Raw genomic sequence first — 16,152 nt, 5'->3', positions numbered from 1 at the left:
GAAGCCGACGGCGCCATTTATTTCGTGTGATGTGTGTCAAAAAGCAATGAGGGGGGCAGAAGAGAGCATAAACTGGGAAGCAGCGGGATGCCAACTTGCCAAACGAAGCGAAATTTCTTACGCATTATTTCATTACCTATGCATATGTATGTGTGTGTTGTTTTATGTATTTACTATATGCACATGTATGGTTAATAAGCGTATCGAACACATTTTAAAACGCAGTTAAATCTAAAAAAGTAATTAATTGCTTAAATTACATACACAAACATGCATATGGATATAAATATAAATTTCTTGTAACTTGTCAAATTCAACAACTTCATTAAAGGAAGTTGAAGAGTGAATTTTAAAACTTAGAATATGCTTGGCTGCATATGATGTCTGCTACGCATATTTAGAATTAAGTGTGACCAAAGAAATAGTTTAAGAAGTATAAAATCATTCATTAGATTCTTTCCGCCAATACAATAATCAGAAGTTAATTAAATATTCAAACTAGTAGCTTTCAAGTTTAAGCTGTGATCTTAATAAAATCGATCATCAAATAGCTTGTCTTAAATAATCTAAATAAAGAAGTCTTACCTTGCGTTTCTTGTGATCCAACTCACACTGCGCCTTGTGCATCTCCTTGAGCTCCACCTCCTTAAGCTGATCCAAGATGCGTTGATATTTCTCGCGATTCTCCACATCCAACGCCACATGCAGATAATCATGCCAATTGCGCGAATCGAAGCCCCAGTGACAGGTGCGATTCTCCGACTTGCGATGCACATGACCCACAAATTTCTGGGGTGAAAACCAACCATCACACTCCAGGCACTTGATGCACGTGGGCTTCTGATACGAATACATATCCGGCGTACAGATGCCCTCGCATTTGCCAAAGCACTTGTGATAAACCTGAAAGCTCAACGCACCCTTTGGCAAACACTCCACGGACACATAACTGTTGCGATCCGAATTCTGCAGCATGGCGGCACACAAACGTTCTGCATCTGTGCGTGTGATCAAGCCACTCGCCTTGACATCTGATGGCAGAATTTTGGCAGCCTTGAACTCGACAAGCTGATCCGGTGTGCATTGTGAACAATAGATGCCCAGCTCATCGAAGATCCGATTGATTTCCTCCAGTGTAAAATCGTTCAACACATTGTTGAGGAATTGCGGCAAACACAAACGCATCTCACCGCCCAGTGAGAAGCAACCGATTGTTTTGCCCTCCAAGCGTGTCTCGTACAATTCGCCGCATCCCGAATCTGGTTGCGATAGTATCGGTTGCGATAGTTCAGGTGGCAGCGGCAGCGGCGCTGCATAGATTTGTGTGCGTTCGCTGCTGCCGTTGCCCACGCCTCCTGATTGTGCACCGGCCCCTCGAACGGCGGGCTGCTGATGATGATGACTGTGGAGTTCATGGGGCTCGGGGGAGCTGAGTATTTCCTTTTTGATTAGGGCCACCGCCGGTCCTTGCAAACTTTTCGTTGCGCTAGTTTGATACTTTTTCAGCACGCTGCTGATCATTGGCGTCACGTATTCGGTCATCGTATATTGGGTTATCGATAGACAGTGCACTACACTCTTGTTGTTGTTGTTGTTATTGCAGTCACTCTTTTTTGCTTTTTTGCTTTCTTTACTCTTTTGTGTTTCTATTAGTGTGATGTGGTTGTTGTTGTTGGCGACAACATGTTTGGGTTCTCAATTATGCTGCTTATTAAGAAGAATACATATTAACAATTTTTTGGCACTTTTGTCATCTTTGATTTTCGCACATTTGCCGACGGCGATGCGCTGGGCTGCTGCTGCGCTCTTTCTCTCTTAAGCGTGAGAGCTTTTTATACTCGACTGTTAGGCGCGCGTGTTGCGCTCTGCCCGCGTCGGCGTTGGCGTCGACGTTGACGTTGCAACAGCAAAACGTATTTGTAAATTTGTCTTTCTTTCATGCACTTATTAAATTGGTTGCCATAAATTAATTGCCACTTTTTGGTGCACAACAAATAGAATTTCCTCGCATTTGAATTTCTCGCAATTCGCAATTCTTAACGGTGCAAAAGCCAGCCACACGACGACGATGGCGACGGCGACGACGTCAGAGAGACGGCGGCAAACGAGACGAATCCGACGAGACGTCGCTGCGGCTGCGGCTGAAGACGAAGGCCGGCAGCAGACGCACACAAACACACACGCAGACAGACGCACACCGGCCGGACACCAACACACGCACACGTATACGCACAGTCAGTCGCACGCACACTAATGCAAGGCACGCCACGCACACACGAGCACTTGCATTCACGCACACAGATACAGCATGGACTGAGTGAAGGAGGAAGGGAGACAGACAGACGCAAGCAAAAAAAACGCCGCCGCTGCCTGACAAATTCTTAATGCGGCTGCTGCTGCCGCCTTGTTTGTGCACTATTTATAAACTCTTTTTTTGTATTGCTTTTATTCTTATTTGCGCTTCTTTTAATAATATGCTTGTTGTGCTTGCAAATAATTTTGCATTCTTAACGATTTGTCGTTATTATTGAATATTTTTATTTCGAATTTCGCTCTTTATACTCTTTAAACACTCACACACACGATATACACGGCGTTTTGTTTCTGCTTTTTTCTTATTTTGAATGATTTTGTTGTTGTCGTTTTTGTTGTTTTGTGCTTCTGAATGGGAAGGCGAACTTTGACGTAGCGACGACGCGTTCGCACGTGCGAGCTTTCTGACGACCGCCACACAACTGTTCGAATAAAACGTCCGTTCGTAGCGGCAAATCAAAAGAGAATGACTTTGGTTTCTCTTTCAAAAATATAAACTTTCAGACGCGGCGGGTTCATACGGTACGAATGCGTATTCTCGCTCTCCGCCATGCTCTCGCTGCCACAGACCAAAGCCAACCACCATTTGGCGCTCTGTGGCGCTTTATGGTGTCTTTGCACGAGAATCCTCACTGGATTAAAAGCATAAGTGGCGAGAGAAACATTGCCAAAAAGAAAAAAACAAAACTCGTTCTAGTTTTATTGCCGGAACGATATGGCGAGATCAGCGAGAAACATTAAGATATTTCAATAATTTTATGAACAAAATTATTGCAATAAGTAAGATTTAATTTCTAATTTAACTAAATACTCATTTTGTATTTACAAAAATGTAATGTGCAGTAAATTACATAAATTGAAGCAACTTTGGCGCTGACCCTCGCTACCTGCATGTTGCTGCATCATGTAGCTATGCTGTCTTCGATTAGCGTAACTGTCGATATCGGTGTTGCTCAAATCGATAATTAAAATCGATGTTGTGCGCAATAATTCTCTCCCGTTAAGTTGGCTGCACGCAAAACGGAGCACAATGAGTTGCCACCTATTTGACATACTAAACGTTTCTGCTCTTTACACACTATATATTCCATCTCTTTTCACAGCCATCAGCTGTTTGTTGTTTTTAGCTGCTGGTTGAATTCGGGTAAAATACAAATTTTAATTTAAAATTGCATTTAAAATAGACAAAAGCAGTAATTCTTATAATTCAGCTACTGGCTTGTGTTCGTTTACAGTACGCAGTCAAGCTAAAAGATGCCGGAACCACGCAGTCCAATGGCGAGCTTCGCACAATCTGTGCAAAATGCAATCGATGGTCCTGTCACTTGGTTCCGTGGTAAGCAGCGAATGCACTTTGATGGCGCAACCAAATTCACGATGGCTCAATACTGCTGCGTTGCCAACAGCTAATACCAGCCTGTAATTGCAATTGTTGTCGGTGGCTTTGCAGTTAAAAACCAATTTGCAATTACATAATGACATAACCTCAAATGGGCTAAAGCGGTTGTTTGTGTTTTTTGTTTACAGAGACAATTGTCGAACCGAATCAACAGAAATACAATTGGTATCATCAGCGCTTCCGCCGCGTGCCCACCATTGATCAGTGCTACACGGACGATGCCGTCTGCCGCTTTGAGGCCGATCAGCAATTCCGTCGGGATCGCATGGTGGACAACGAAGTTGTCAACATATTGAGACAACGCTTCGAGGATTGTATGTTGTACGAGGCACCCGATCACATGGCCAAGTGCAGGCCACTGCTGGAGATCTACGAGAAGGCTGCCGAGAACTGGTTCATTAAGTGTAAGACCGCAAATCCGCTCAATCCCTCCATTCCCATCGCTCTAATGCTCATCCTCTCATTTCAGATGGAGATCTCGGTGGTTATGCCAATGCCAAGACCGCGTACATGAAGCAGAAGCATCGTTTGATCTGGGAGCGTCGCCATGGCCCAGTGGGCAGCGGCAAGAAGGAGGATGAACATGCTGCTCATTAATCCCAGCTCTGCTACAATTCAAATTATTCACTATTGAAGGATTTACAAAATATATCTACACACAAGCTATAGAAACATTAAAGGATGTGCGTGTCGCCTAGTAAATTGCGTCAGCTGGCGCTTTTTTTAATACATTATTAGTTTAGTTACATTCTTAAATCTTAAATAGAATAATTGTAAGGTCGACAAGGGTCTGAACTTTGAGGCGTCGTTTTGAAGCCTCAAAATGCAAAGCCTTGTTATCAGTCGTTAAAGTCAAGAGCTGGTTCAAGGCAGCTCCATGAGAAAAGATTTCTATTGGAGAACCCTGACAGCCTTTAGAAGAAACCTTCAGAGAGGAACAACTCCAAATAAAGAGCCTTGTGTTCAGTTGTTATAGAGGAGAGACATCTCAAGGCAATCTTCAAGTGGAGAGCCAAAAGGCAGCCTCAGAAGTCTTTTGAAGTCTGCAAGCATTCCTTAAGTAGTGCCTTGATTTGTAAGCTGTCCTTACACAAAAAGTTTGTCGTCATTACATCGAAATATATAAAGTTCATATCAGGCTAGCTTTGTTAGCAGTCCTTACTGAACAAGTGGATAGTATTGTCAGCAGTTCTAACTTAACAAGTTGGTAGTCTAGTGGCTAGTATTGTTAGCTGGCCTTACATCTAAATTATTAGCAGTCCTTACATCGAAATAATTGTCTAAGGTTCAGGCTAAAATTGGTAACTAGCTTATAGAGACGAGCGGTTTGTTCATGAGACTTTTCTTGAGCTTGGCCAGCGCACTTGTTGCTGAGCCGTCGCCTGGTTTCTTCTCCTTGTTCCTCGGTCCCAACGGAATCATGTTGGTGTCAATAAGACGTCGCCGGAAGTTCTTGTAGAATTGCAACACCTGAGGATTGGCCCACACCTGCTTGGCGTCAAAGTCCAGAATGCGCACTGATTGCAGCGACTTGGCACGCGACAATGCCACATAAGCCTGCCCGGCTTCAAATACTTTCGATAGCGACATCTCCACGCAGTCCAATGTCAAGCCCTGACTCTTGTGTATGGAGAAGGCCCAGGCAAGTTTCAGAGGCACCTGGCGACGTGTCATGACGCCGCCGGTGGCCGTCTTAATGGTCCATTTCTCATGCTTGCATGCGTACTCCTGATTGTTCTTGAAACGGACCACCGGCAAACCCTTCTCGATGCGCACCACAACACCACGGGCGCCGTTGACCAGCCCATTGGTTATGTTGATATTCTTGAGCAGCATCACCTGCGCGTTGATCTTGAGAAATAGCTGCGATGGCGCTTGAATTTGCTGATCGAGTGTTTTGCTCATGCTGCCATCGGAATCTTCAGCACGAAACAAAACTTTGTCGCCCTGCAGATTTTCTAGTTTGGATTCATTAATCGAGTTGGCATCGTTAGTGTGGGAACAGAGCTGTGTGGCCAGAATGCCATTGCCCTCAATCTTCTGCTTTGAGGTGGACACCAAACGTGTCGAGATGTCCTCGTTGACGTGGCCAATGCGCAGATGATTGAGTATTTTCACAAACTCTGGATCGGATTGACGATGCACCTGCTTCAGCTCAAAGACACACTGTATGCAGCTCTCCCAGGCGCTCGACTGAAAGCAGAAACGTTGTGCACCCGACTCGCTGCCCCTAACGACCGGCGGCAGCTGCAGAAAGTCGCCGCAGAGTATCAATTGTATGCCACCAAAGGGACGATCATTGCGTCGTATGTGGCGCGCCACAGCCTCGATTTTCTGTAAGTAATTAAAGAAGGAATGAGACATCAGATCACACAACTTTAAACCAAATGAACTGCCCGACTTACCTCAAAGAACTGGCCGTCCACCATGGAGATCTCATCGATGATCAAGCGTTTGCACTTGCGCCACGTTTGACCGCTCGCTGGGCGCGAGGCGAGTTCCAGGCAACGCTTCATGGTAGCATCGCCGCCTCCAATGCCCGCAAAGGCGTGCAGCGTGGTGCCACCAATCAGGCAGGCTGCCACGCCCGTGGAGGCGGTGGCCACGGTGCCATCGGGTGGCAGTGCTGAGATTATTTTGCGCAGCAAAAAACTTTTGCCCGTGCCTGCGGAGCCGGTGAAGAAAACATTTTTGCCAGCGGTGCAAGCGCGCAGCACTTCCATTTGCTCGGCGCTCAGACGCAGTGCATCCTCCGAGTCCGCAGCGGGAGCGGCAGCCAGTGGAGATTCCTGATACAGTTTTTTGGCAGCGGGCGGATTAACATCGCCACCTTTGAGCTCCTCGAAGCGACGCTTTTTGGCTGCTTGCGGCGATGGTGTTGTTGTTGTGCTACGCTGTATTAAACCCGCTTTTTTGCGCGCCAAAACCATTTCCGCCGTCGTCACGGGTGAGATCTCCTCAAAGCTGCTGGGTTTGCCCGACAGCAGATGTTCACGCAACTTCTTTTGCATCGCAGCCTCATCCTGTGAAGCGTTGCCTTCGTTGCCATTCATTTTGATAAAAAGCGTACGCAGGAAATACATCAAAGGTCCTGGCGGTGCATTGGACAAATAGAGCGAACATTGCTCCGCTTTGAAGTTGAAGGTTGCCTTGCCCTCGGACATGAACTTCTTGTGCACCATAATGTCCTTTAACTTGAATTTGAGGGGTTTCAATTTTTCGGGCGTCACTTCCACAAACATTTCACGCAACTCGTTGCGCACCAAACGTAGCGTGGCCGTTTTGTAGGCCAGCTTGCGTCCCGTAATCCCCACGCCATTGGTCCATTGTATGTTAACTGCGCACGTTAGCACAGCATCGTTAAGATCCATTTCCTTTTTAATTTATAAATAATTAATTTTTTTTAAAAACTTTCAATCCCTGGACTCGCGTAGTCTGAGTGTGTGCACACACTCCCGCCAAAAAAAACTAGAATGACTGCCGCTCGATCGATAAACAATACACGCCCCGGTCACACTAAACGTCTATCAACATTTTCGATAGGCAGCAGCAGCAATAGTTAATAGTTTTGTATGTCGGTAGATGGCGTCAGACTTACGCGCGCTTGGTTCGTTTAAAATTATCTCACGCTGGCGCAAGTAATTCACATTGAATTCAAGTTTCTTTAGCATTCACATAACATTGCACTGTAAAAGAATTGTATTGTTTACTTCATAGGTTTATTTGCTATTAATAATTATTAAACAATAATCGAAACACTTTTATTTGCGGTTGAAAAGTTGAGAAGCAGGGAAAGGCATGTGAATAGTGTTACCTGACGACAGATGGCGCTAGCTTACCGCGGGCATTGATTATTTGAATTGAGCTCACGTTGCCGAGCCACTCATTTTTGTTTCACAGTTCACGTTCGACTTTAAACCACTTCTATTGAATTGTCTATGTGTTATTAATAATTAAAACTTGCGTACATTGGCACTGACAGTTTAAACAAATTCTGATACGCTTTTGTTTGCTTAAAGTTTGCAGTTATTCTTATCACCAAACAATTAGAGTAATGTGAGATACGAGAAGAACTTTGCTTCACAAGAATTGTAAAGGTAACACACCAGGAACCTTGTTAAGTAGAACTTATGTAAAGTTGTCAAACACGTATGAGGGGAAACCACATATTACATGAGTGTACTTTACTCTCCAATTAAATCCATTAGTATCTGATGATAACAACATTTGTTTTGCCATTTTTTTCCTGGAATTTGACGATCATCAAGATTAATTTAGGATAAGCTTGAGCAATAACGGGGGGCTGGTGGAACTATTTGTTTGTTCAAGATATCGTCGTCATCGATTGTATTATTGCCATCAAAAAAACAGACCAAGTTCATGAACCTCTCACTCCCGCATTTCTCGTGTGGCTGAAAGTGGGAAGTTCATTGTTCGTCACGAAGGTTTCAAGTTCGATTCAAGAAATTTCCATAGATTCTGTTTCAGTTTATTTGTTTGTTTGTAGCTTTCTTTGCATCATACTCCCCCATGCATTATTGATGTGTCGCAATGCAAACATTGAAAAACGAAACTGAAAGCGAACAGATATGCTTAACTTTTTCTCATTTTTTTTTATCAAAACAATCGCATCCATTTGTGGTGTATATAAAAGAAAAAGAAAAATTGTGCACTTCCCTTATCAGTTTTGACTATTGAACTTTCGCGGATGTCTTTACTTTTATTTTAGTCTAGTCATTATGTAGATTGGGGGAATGACTTGCGTTTGCGACATGCAGTCTGGATGACATAAAAAGGGCGCCAGGATCGAGACTTTTGAAAGGTTGCAAATACTTTCCAAGTCCAAGGTTGAGATCTGCATCTGCGATTACGACGAGCTGCTGATTTATGAAGGCCTATGAAATTGCGACTTTTGTTTACGTTAGATATATTCTATTTTGTTTATTTCTGCATCACGTTGGTTGTTTTTCATATTTTCAATAAACAAAGTCAACTGATTCGCTTATTTTTTCCTTTTGTGCCTTTTGGCTATGGCATTATTGCGGCGGCTTTCGGGGCCGGCGTCATCTTAAATCACATACAAACAAATAAATATATGTTTTTTTTGGGGGGGTTCCAATACAGATTCACTTGAGTATGTATGTGGGTCATCGACGCGTCGACGAAGAAGTTCAACAAAATGTGTTGCTTATAATACCCTGTAATTATAAAATAGTCTACCATTGATAAGAAAGTCGCAACATCAAATTAAGATTATTTGCTTGGAATAATAAACCGGTATAAACATAATCTCTTCCCAGAAAGATTTGGTTTTCGTTTTTTTTTTAACATTTTTATTTGTTTTTTTTAATTTAACACAAAAAAAAAACAATCAAATGATTCAGTTAAAATTTGTATTTAAATATAGCAAAGAAAATAGCATATAAAATCTTGAATTTTTGTTAAAAATAAACTGTCGCATCATTATAAAGATATAGTATAATAGATATAGACATATAGTATTCTGGCTGCATTGTTTATAAACAAATTATCAGTCTGGCAAAATTTACAAATATGACAAATGTGAATGGAATGATTAGACGGAATTCGTCTGAATTGATAAGTGCCACAAATGCTGGGAAAAATGATAAACGTATCAATATAGCAAAAACAAATACATTATTCAAAATCAAAACAAATAGATTGGGAATCACGACGATTCTAGGGTATTTCATAGATCGTTACTCAGTGACAACTTGTTGATTAGCTTGTTTTATTCTGGTTTTTGCCTGAGAGCTGAGAGCGCTCTGCGCTTCATTCATAACAAACTATCAACGCATTGAATAGAAACGACTAAAATTAAAGATGCTAATATTATAAAAACAGATAGACAGACATTTAAATATACACATGTATATAGAGACGGATAGATAGTACTTTTTAGAGCTGCCGCAACTGAAATGTGCAATTTCATCAGCCATGCCGAATTCACGAAAAACACATTTCGATTCGAGTGTCTGGCATCTTAAGGGACAGGGGGTGGGGTGCGCGTGTTTATTGTTTGAGGGACGCTGCAGACGACGTTACCTGTGTCCCCATTTTTAGAATCGTACAACAAGTATTTCCCAAGACGCATTTCCCTTTTATTTTTTTACAGCCACTGCGCAAGTACAAACAAAAAAGCGAAATTAAATCCAAACTGGTTTACTCTCAATCTGTAGAGAGGGGTTGATAAGTCGCATAAGGAAATAGAACAACAGAGAAAGAGTGCGAGAGAGTGTGCGCGAGAGAGGGAAAATTACCGCATAGGCAACCTGCACCCGCATCGCACGTAGGGCTGTTTTATGCTCTGGGCTACGTGCTAGATGACACGGCAAAACAACTATGCTCATGCTCTGGCTGTCTTTGGGCTTGTTTATCACCTGATTTTTCGGGGTCAGCACTTAAGCATACGCACATTTAGAGATATGGATATTCCCCGTACTCAATTTACCAGAGAATTAGGTTAATTGCAGAGGTGTAAATGCAATGATTATTATATCCAATTGGTATCAATAAATCTTAAATTTATGAAGAGGAAACGATGTACTTAATATAAATATTGATTCGAATGTAATGTGTTTAAAATCTTACATCTATAATTTATGAAAAGAAAGCGATATATGTATACTTTATTATAAATATAATAATAATGAAGAGGAAACGATGTATTTATTATAAATATTGATTCGAATGTAATATGTTTAAACTTTTACATCTATAAATTATGAAAAGGAAGCTATATATGGTATACTTTATTATAAATATAATAATAATGAGGAGGAAACGGTGTACTTGATTCAAAATGTAATGCGTTTAAAATCTTTATATACTTTATTATAAATATATAATAATAGTAAATAGTGATTTGAGTGTAAATACTAGCTTATGAAATCGTATTACTTGTTTTTTATTAATCTTATCCAGTAACGTGACAATTGATTGTTTACAATTTAAAAATAGGCATGAAAATTCATTTTCATATTGTGATTCACAGCATTACGATATTCAAACGGAATCTTATCAATCAACTTTGAGAGATACTGAAATATTTGAAATGTAATACTTAAACCAAAAAATGGCTTTAATTTTCTGATTAATTTTGTTTGCATTTAAAATCAACTTATAATGGATTCCTCGAGTACTTTTTCTGTTTTATTTTTAGAAATATTAGTAACATTCATAAGAAATTATAAAAATGATGAAAAATACTGCTCTTATAGAAAAACAGCTAAGAAAACAAAAGCTTCCACGAATTGTTGCTGTCAAATAATTCATAGCAAACACGACTGCATGCCAATATTTTCTTTATGGAGGGGAAACTTTAGTTCTTATATAGTTCTTTGCACTTAATTAGCTGTCCACGGGATCATCACGCATCCAATGAAATCAAGGCCATGCAAAAAGTGTCGATGCCACAGATCTGTCCGATGTTTATAATAAATTAAAGCACGTGGCATTAGTTTTGTCCTTGTTCCATAGATATTCTTAGCGTCAGCATCTGAGTTCGTGGGCGTTACGTGTGACATCTATTGTCCCACATCGACATCGACAAAGCTAGCTATAGATCTTTAAGGGGGTCTCACACGTGGCGCTATTACAGCAAAGATCCCATCAAGATCAACAAGATCAGCAATTAAAACACTATGGCCAATGGCCAAAAGCTGCAAACTACGTCGAATTTCGAATTCCCACGTAAATCGCAAACATTTTACATGCGTCTCTTCTCTACACTCGCCGCGGCTTTGTAGAGAACGCCCCAAGTGTCGTCAATAGCGCCCCCGCACGTTGTGATCCATGTGGAGACTCGTGCCGAACAATTTAATTGATATGCTCACTCCATACGTCAGCAGCAATTAGCCGGCGAGCGGGCAACGTGTCTTTATGCTAATAAATCGTTTATTCGTTTGCCGCATAATTTTTGCGAGCATGCAAAATTTTTATTGAGTCATCCATCCAATGTTCTGCTGCAGCAGGGGGCAGCCATCGATAACAGGCATTATCGATCGATAGACACATTTTATGGATCTTGTTGTTTGTCTCCCAAGTATTTCTAAATAACTCTTGTTTACCAATAAATACAACAGCGATAAAGGTAAACACAGTATTAGAACCGGTCAACAAAAACCCGCTCCCGCTACCGCCGCTCAAGGCTGATATCGTCTCATTTCCCCCACAACGACATCAAATGACTCGAACGGTCTGGGGGCTGCAACAAACACAACAACAATAACAGCAAAGTATGTGGTGAAGAACAAGCACAGTTGTCGTTTTGTACTACGCAAAAATTCAGTAGAAAAACAAAACAAGCAAAAAAACAAAAACATCAGCCGACCGCTACCCCAACTAAATACAGAGAAAGAGAGAGAGCACACTTCGGAGAGAGCATTCGTACGTGCAGGTGTATGTGTGTGTTGTTGTTTTGCTTGCCCAAACTGAGTGAGAGAAAAGAGGAAGAGCGCTCAGTATAAATAGAGCTGCTCATTGCCGTTGGGTGTCAATTGGACTCGCTAAGCGAAACCGAGAACGTGGTGAACAACACAAAAAAACAAAACAGCTGATAAGCCAACAACGCAATTTAACTCGCGCAATCCAAACAAAAATCGTTCGATTTACAAGTGCAATATTTTTACAAAAGTAAAGCAAACAATTTTCATAAACCAAAATGTCTGCATCACCTACTGCTCGTCAAGCCCTCAATCATGTGCTGCCCATGGCCATGACCAAGACCAAGAAGATTGTTATTACGGACCCCATTCAAATGCCCGAAGTCTACTCATCGACTCCCGGTGGCACTCTCTACTCCACGACACCTGGCGGTAAGTTCACGAAACACGCCTCTCACACATTGTGAATCAGTCGCAAAATTTCCTACTGATAACAGTCAAGTCTAGGCGAGAGCGATCACATGTGAGTCACGCTGCCATGTGCTCGCTTATCACCTGGACTGTGATTGCGACTGCAATTGCGACTGATGCAACCCTCAATGACATTGACTAATAGTTGTTTTTCATTTCTTTCGCTTGCAGGCACTAAACTTATCTATGAGCGCACTTTCATGAAGAATCTGCGTGGTTCACCCTTGAGCCAAACGCCACCCAACAATATCCCCAGCTGCCTGCTGCGTGGCACACCACGAACACCCTTCAGGAAGTGTGTTCCTATGCCCACGGAATTGGTGAAGAAGACGCAATCGCTAAAGATTGAGGAACAGGAACAGTTCCAGCTTGAACTGTAACCGAGATAGCGAAAAGCATTTCCCAATTCCAAGCAGCAAACTGCCAAAACTCATTTGCCATACTGCAACATCACGTTATTTATCAGACACCATCAACCTAGTTGTATTATTAGTGATAATTCTCAATCCCTCACATTTTACCAATTTATCACTAAATTACTCATTTAACTATTAAGTTTGTAGTTCTTCCCGTCGATAGAGGCGATTGTTTTAGTTTTTAGTCATATTGACTGGATGTGTTCTTTGTATTTTATATTATACTATTATAGTTCTTAAGAAAAACTCAAATAAACAATACTACTTAAATTAAATACACGTTTTGATTATATTATTTGTATATATTATCAGCTAATGAACCTTGAGACGTTCTCTAATAAGTTATCAAAAGAAACTGCTTAAATGATTGCCACTTTACCTTGGCTCAAATCTATATGAAAGCATATTTTTGGGGGTTTGTTGAACTTCTGGAAATACCGGCCGGTTCTGTTAATAGAGAGGGAGAGAGTAGAGAAAATAAAATGCGTTTTCAAAAAACTGCGCAATTTGCATTCTATTCTTTTCAATTTCAACGTCTTTCCCCTTTTCAATAAACTGGTTTATGGAATATTCTACTCCATAATTTGTAAGATTAAATGCAGATAAAAACAACGTAGTCTGAAATACTCAATTTAAGAAGTTTTAAATATTATTAAAAGAACAGGATCAGGTCCATATGCAGACATTAAAGTAAATGACCGATTATCAAAGAAATTGACGAAAACTTAAGAAATTATCTTTCAGGGACATTCTGTTAAATGACATTAAAATATATGACCGTTTATCAAATCAATCGCAGAGAAAACTTAACCAATTATGCGGTTTATCTCTCAGGGTCGTGAGATTAAATGCGCAAGAATAGATTGCCTTGCCTTTCTCTCATTATATTGGCAAAACTTTCCTATCTTTCTTTAGAAATGTTCAAGAACAAACAATTCGACTAGACGAAATAATAATGTTTTACAACATTCTCTTATTAAGGGCTTGGGTAATCAGTAAGTAATGCAGACTAAACAAATTAATCGCATTTGTGATGCACGGGAAATATGTATTAGAAAATACGACAAACACGGAAAAACATTTAAAAGTTCAAGTAGTAGAGAACTTGTAACCTTAGATAGGAAGGGATTAAGCTAATAATATATATTCTAGTCGCGATCCAGATGTTGTTTACATTGATAAACACATCCATAAATACGTACTTATTATTGTCCCTTTGTAAATTGAGCTTATTGATAGTACAGGCGCACCAATCAATCGGCTCAGTAAGAGCGCGAGCGAAAGAGAGAGAGAGAGAGTCCAACGGTGAGAGCGCATTGCAGTTACGCCATCGTGACACACGTGTGCTTGTATATGTATGTGTGAGTGCCCCTTTTGTTTTGTTTACGCTTCGAACGTCAGCAAGAGGAAGAGCGCGCAGTATAAATAGAGCTGCTCATTGTCGTTGACTATCATATTGGACTCGCCCAGCGAACCGAGAACGTGGTGAATAAACGCCAGAAACAGCTGATAAGCCAACAACGCAATTTAACTCGCGCAACCAAAACAAAAGTCGTTCGATTGCGTCTTACAAGTGCAATAATTTTACAAAGTAAAAAGTTATAAAACTCAAAAAATAAAACAAAGATGTCTGCATCACCTACTGCTCGTCAAGCCCTCAATCACGTGCTGCCCATGGCCATGGCCAAGACCAAGAAGATTGTTGTAACGGACCCCATTCAAATGCCCGAGGTCTACTCATCGACTCCCGGTGGCACTCTATACTCAACGACACCTGGCGGTAAGTAGCCGAAGTATTTTGGCACAATGTGAATCAGTCACAAAATGTGTGATAACTGACTGTCTAGCCGAGCATTGTTATGTGACTCACCTGCTTGCGCAGTTGTCTTATCACCTGGACTGCGACTGCGTCTGATGCAAGAATTCCATTCGGCTCTTTGACTAATAGTTTATTTTCGTCACTTGTTTCTTTCTGTTGTGCAGGCACCAAATTAATCTATGAACGCACCTTCATGAAGAATCTGCGGGGTTCTCCGATGAGTCAAACGCCACCCAACAATATCCCCAGCTGCCTGCTGCGTGGCACACCCCGCTCTCCCTTCAGGAAGTGTGTTCCCGTGCCCACGGAATTGGAAAAGAAGACGCAATCGCTGAAGATCGAGGAACAGGAACAGTTCCAGTTGGAACTGTAGGCGTGTCAGCGAAAAGCTTCCAAATTCCAAGCAGCTACTGCCAAATCTCATATACTACTTTAGTTGTAGACTGATCTTAGCCGTATATATGTATAGTTCATCACATAGTCGTTAAGTTTTTTTAATTTCGTATGTAGAGGCGAATACTGATTTAATCCGTCTTCAGTCATATTGATTGTATCATGCTCTCATCAATTGTATTTTATACCGTAAATTTAGCACTTAAACAACACTGACAATAAACAGTAAATAATATTGATAATTATCGGAACCGATCAACTTTGCTTTGATTATTTTTCTTTATCAGCTCGAGATACTTTCTAACGAATCGAGTTATCACCAAAAAAAAAAGTGAAAAAAATAAACAAAAAGCTTTCAAATCACCTTGGTAATGTGCTCCATTTGTGTATTTTTGGGGTTTGTTGAACTGCCTGGAATTACCGGCCGGCACATGTCTGCTTTAGCGCCTATTATTAAGCACAAAATAATAACAAAAACAACAACTAGTGGGGGGAGGGGGGAAACTTTGCAAATATGCGCGTGGCAGTGGCTTGGCTCATAACCCACATTCTAAATACACTCATATTTATATACATAAATATAAGAACACTTATACAGATTTATGCGGAACGTGCGAGTGTGTGCACACCCATTTATTTCTATATAATACATACAAACATACGAAAATACATACTCACACAGTTAAGAAACCGGCAGCGTGAACACAAAAAATAGATTTTATACAACTGCGCAGTTTGCGAGAATCGCCCCCTCAGCGAACGCGTTTCGCATCACGCATTTTCTCTTGCCGGCGCACATGGGACGCCCAAAGCAAAACCGAAGCCGAAGTCGTCTAATGCGCATAATGCAAAATCCCAACAATGTGTGAACTATTTGTCAACTTACACACGCCCGGATACTCAAATGTATTGTACAGTCAAACAATAAACAAAATT

At 41.2% G+C, this 16,152-nt stretch overlaps 5 protein-coding genes and 1 long non-coding RNA gene across 6 annotated transcripts in view; 4 read left to right on the top strand and 2 right to left on the bottom strand.

Annotated features, from left to right (window-relative positions):
• The window catches only part of LOC133835379 (myb-like protein P), a 109,314-nt gene extending 106,552 nt beyond the window's left edge, over nucleotides 1-2,762 (bottom strand). Inside the window, exon 1 of the mRNA XM_062265406.1 lies at nucleotides 586-2,762. Coding sequence (XP_062121390.1) covers nucleotides 586-1,542 — 957 coding nt within the window. The 5' untranslated portion in view covers nucleotides 1,543-2,762. The remainder of the gene's footprint in view (nucleotides 1-585) is intronic.
• A 557-nt stretch (nucleotides 2,763-3,319) lies between these two features.
• Nucleotides 3,320-4,414, top strand: LOC133841284 (NADH dehydrogenase [ubiquinone] 1 beta subcomplex subunit 10). The gene is made up of 4 exons (XM_062273657.1): nucleotides 3,320-3,457; nucleotides 3,549-3,649; nucleotides 3,841-4,116; nucleotides 4,182-4,414. Exons 2-4 carry the CDS (start codon nucleotides 3,568-3,570, stop codon nucleotides 4,307-4,309), a joined length of 486 nt encoding a protein of 161 aa, XP_062129641.1. The 5' UTR covers nucleotides 3,320-3,457; nucleotides 3,549-3,567; the 3' UTR covers nucleotides 4,310-4,414.
• Nucleotides 4,415-4,541: 127 nt separating this feature from the next.
• Nucleotides 4,542-7,175, bottom strand: LOC133841273 (ATP-dependent DNA helicase PIF1). The gene is made up of 2 exons (XM_062273647.1): nucleotides 6,118-7,175; nucleotides 4,542-6,046 (listed from the first exon to the last, which is right to left on the bottom strand). Exons 1-2 carry the CDS (start codon nucleotides 7,081-7,083, stop codon nucleotides 5,018-5,020), a joined length of 1,995 nt encoding a protein of 664 aa, XP_062129631.1. The 5' UTR covers nucleotides 7,084-7,175; the 3' UTR covers nucleotides 4,542-5,017.
• Nucleotides 7,176-7,938: 763 nt separating this feature from the next.
• Nucleotides 7,939-8,709, top strand: LOC133841294 (uncharacterized). The gene is made up of 2 exons (XR_009894283.1): nucleotides 7,939-8,353; nucleotides 8,442-8,709. It is a non-coding gene; the product is annotated as an uncharacterized LOC133841294 (long non-coding RNA).
• A 3,516-nt stretch (nucleotides 8,710-12,225) lies between these two features.
• On the top strand, nucleotides 12,226-13,279 carry LOC133841759 (eukaryotic translation initiation factor 4E-binding protein). Its single transcript, XM_062274471.1, has 2 exons — nucleotides 12,226-12,549; nucleotides 12,760-13,279. The coding sequence occupies exons 1-2, from the start codon at nucleotides 12,396-12,398 to the stop codon at nucleotides 12,966-12,968; spliced, it is 363 nt and encodes a 120-aa protein (XP_062130455.1). The 5' UTR covers nucleotides 12,226-12,395; the 3' UTR covers nucleotides 12,969-13,279.
• A 1,174-nt stretch (nucleotides 13,280-14,453) lies between these two features.
• On the top strand, nucleotides 14,454-15,467 carry LOC133841767 (eukaryotic translation initiation factor 4E-binding protein-like). The gene is made up of 2 exons (XM_062274484.1): nucleotides 14,454-14,784; nucleotides 14,988-15,467. The coding sequence occupies exons 1-2, from the start codon at nucleotides 14,631-14,633 to the stop codon at nucleotides 15,194-15,196; spliced, it is 363 nt and encodes a 120-aa protein (XP_062130468.1). The 5' UTR covers nucleotides 14,454-14,630; the 3' UTR covers nucleotides 15,197-15,467.
• Nucleotides 15,468-16,152: the final 685 nt, after the last annotated feature.

The sequence above is a fragment of the Drosophila sulfurigaster genome, chromosome 2L, assembly GCF_023558435.1.
Source record: "Drosophila sulfurigaster albostrigata strain 15112-1811.04 chromosome 2L, ASM2355843v2, whole genome shotgun sequence".
In the NCBI taxonomy this organism is placed as follows: Eukaryota; Metazoa; Arthropoda; class Insecta; order Diptera; family Drosophilidae; genus Drosophila; species Drosophila sulfurigaster.
The sequence above is the reverse complement of the archived record's forward strand: the minus strand, read 5'-3'. Positions and strand labels throughout refer to the sequence as shown.

What these genes read in the sequence shown, in the direction of transcription:
- LOC133841759 (XM_062274471.1), top strand. Translation starts at nt 12,396, where the DNA reads ATGTCTGCATCACCTACTGCTCGTCAAGCCCTCAATCATGTGCTGCCC. An exon ending in CTACTCCACGACACCTGGCG is followed by an intron (nt 12,550 to 12,759) that starts GTAAGTTCACGA and finishes TTTCGCTTGCAG; the next exon opens with GCACTAAACTTATCTATGAG.
- LOC133841284 (XM_062273657.1), top strand. Translation starts at nt 3,568, where the DNA reads ATGCCGGAACCACGCAGTCCAATGGCGAGCTTCGCACAATCTGTGCAA. An exon ending in TCCTGTCACTTGGTTCCGTG is followed by an intron (nt 3,650 to 3,840) that starts GTAAGCAGCGAA and finishes TTTTGTTTACAG; the next exon opens with AGACAATTGTCGAACCGAAT. An exon ending in CGAGAACTGGTTCATTAAGT is followed by an intron (nt 4,117 to 4,181) that starts GTAAGACCGCAA and finishes CTCTCATTTCAG; the next exon opens with ATGGAGATCTCGGTGGTTAT.
- LOC133841273 (XM_062273647.1), bottom strand. Translation starts at nt 7,083, where the DNA reads ATGGATCTTAACGATGCTGTGCTAACGTGCGCAGTTAACATACAATGG. An exon ending in TGGACGGCCAGTTCTTTGAG is followed by an intron (nt 6,047 to 6,117) that starts GTAAGTCGGGCA and finishes AATTACTTACAG; the next exon opens with AAAATCGAGGCTGTGGCGCG.
- LOC133841767 (XM_062274484.1), top strand. Translation starts at nt 14,631, where the DNA reads ATGTCTGCATCACCTACTGCTCGTCAAGCCCTCAATCACGTGCTGCCC. An exon ending in ATACTCAACGACACCTGGCG is followed by an intron (nt 14,785 to 14,987) that starts GTAAGTAGCCGA and finishes TCTGTTGTGCAG; the next exon opens with GCACCAAATTAATCTATGAA.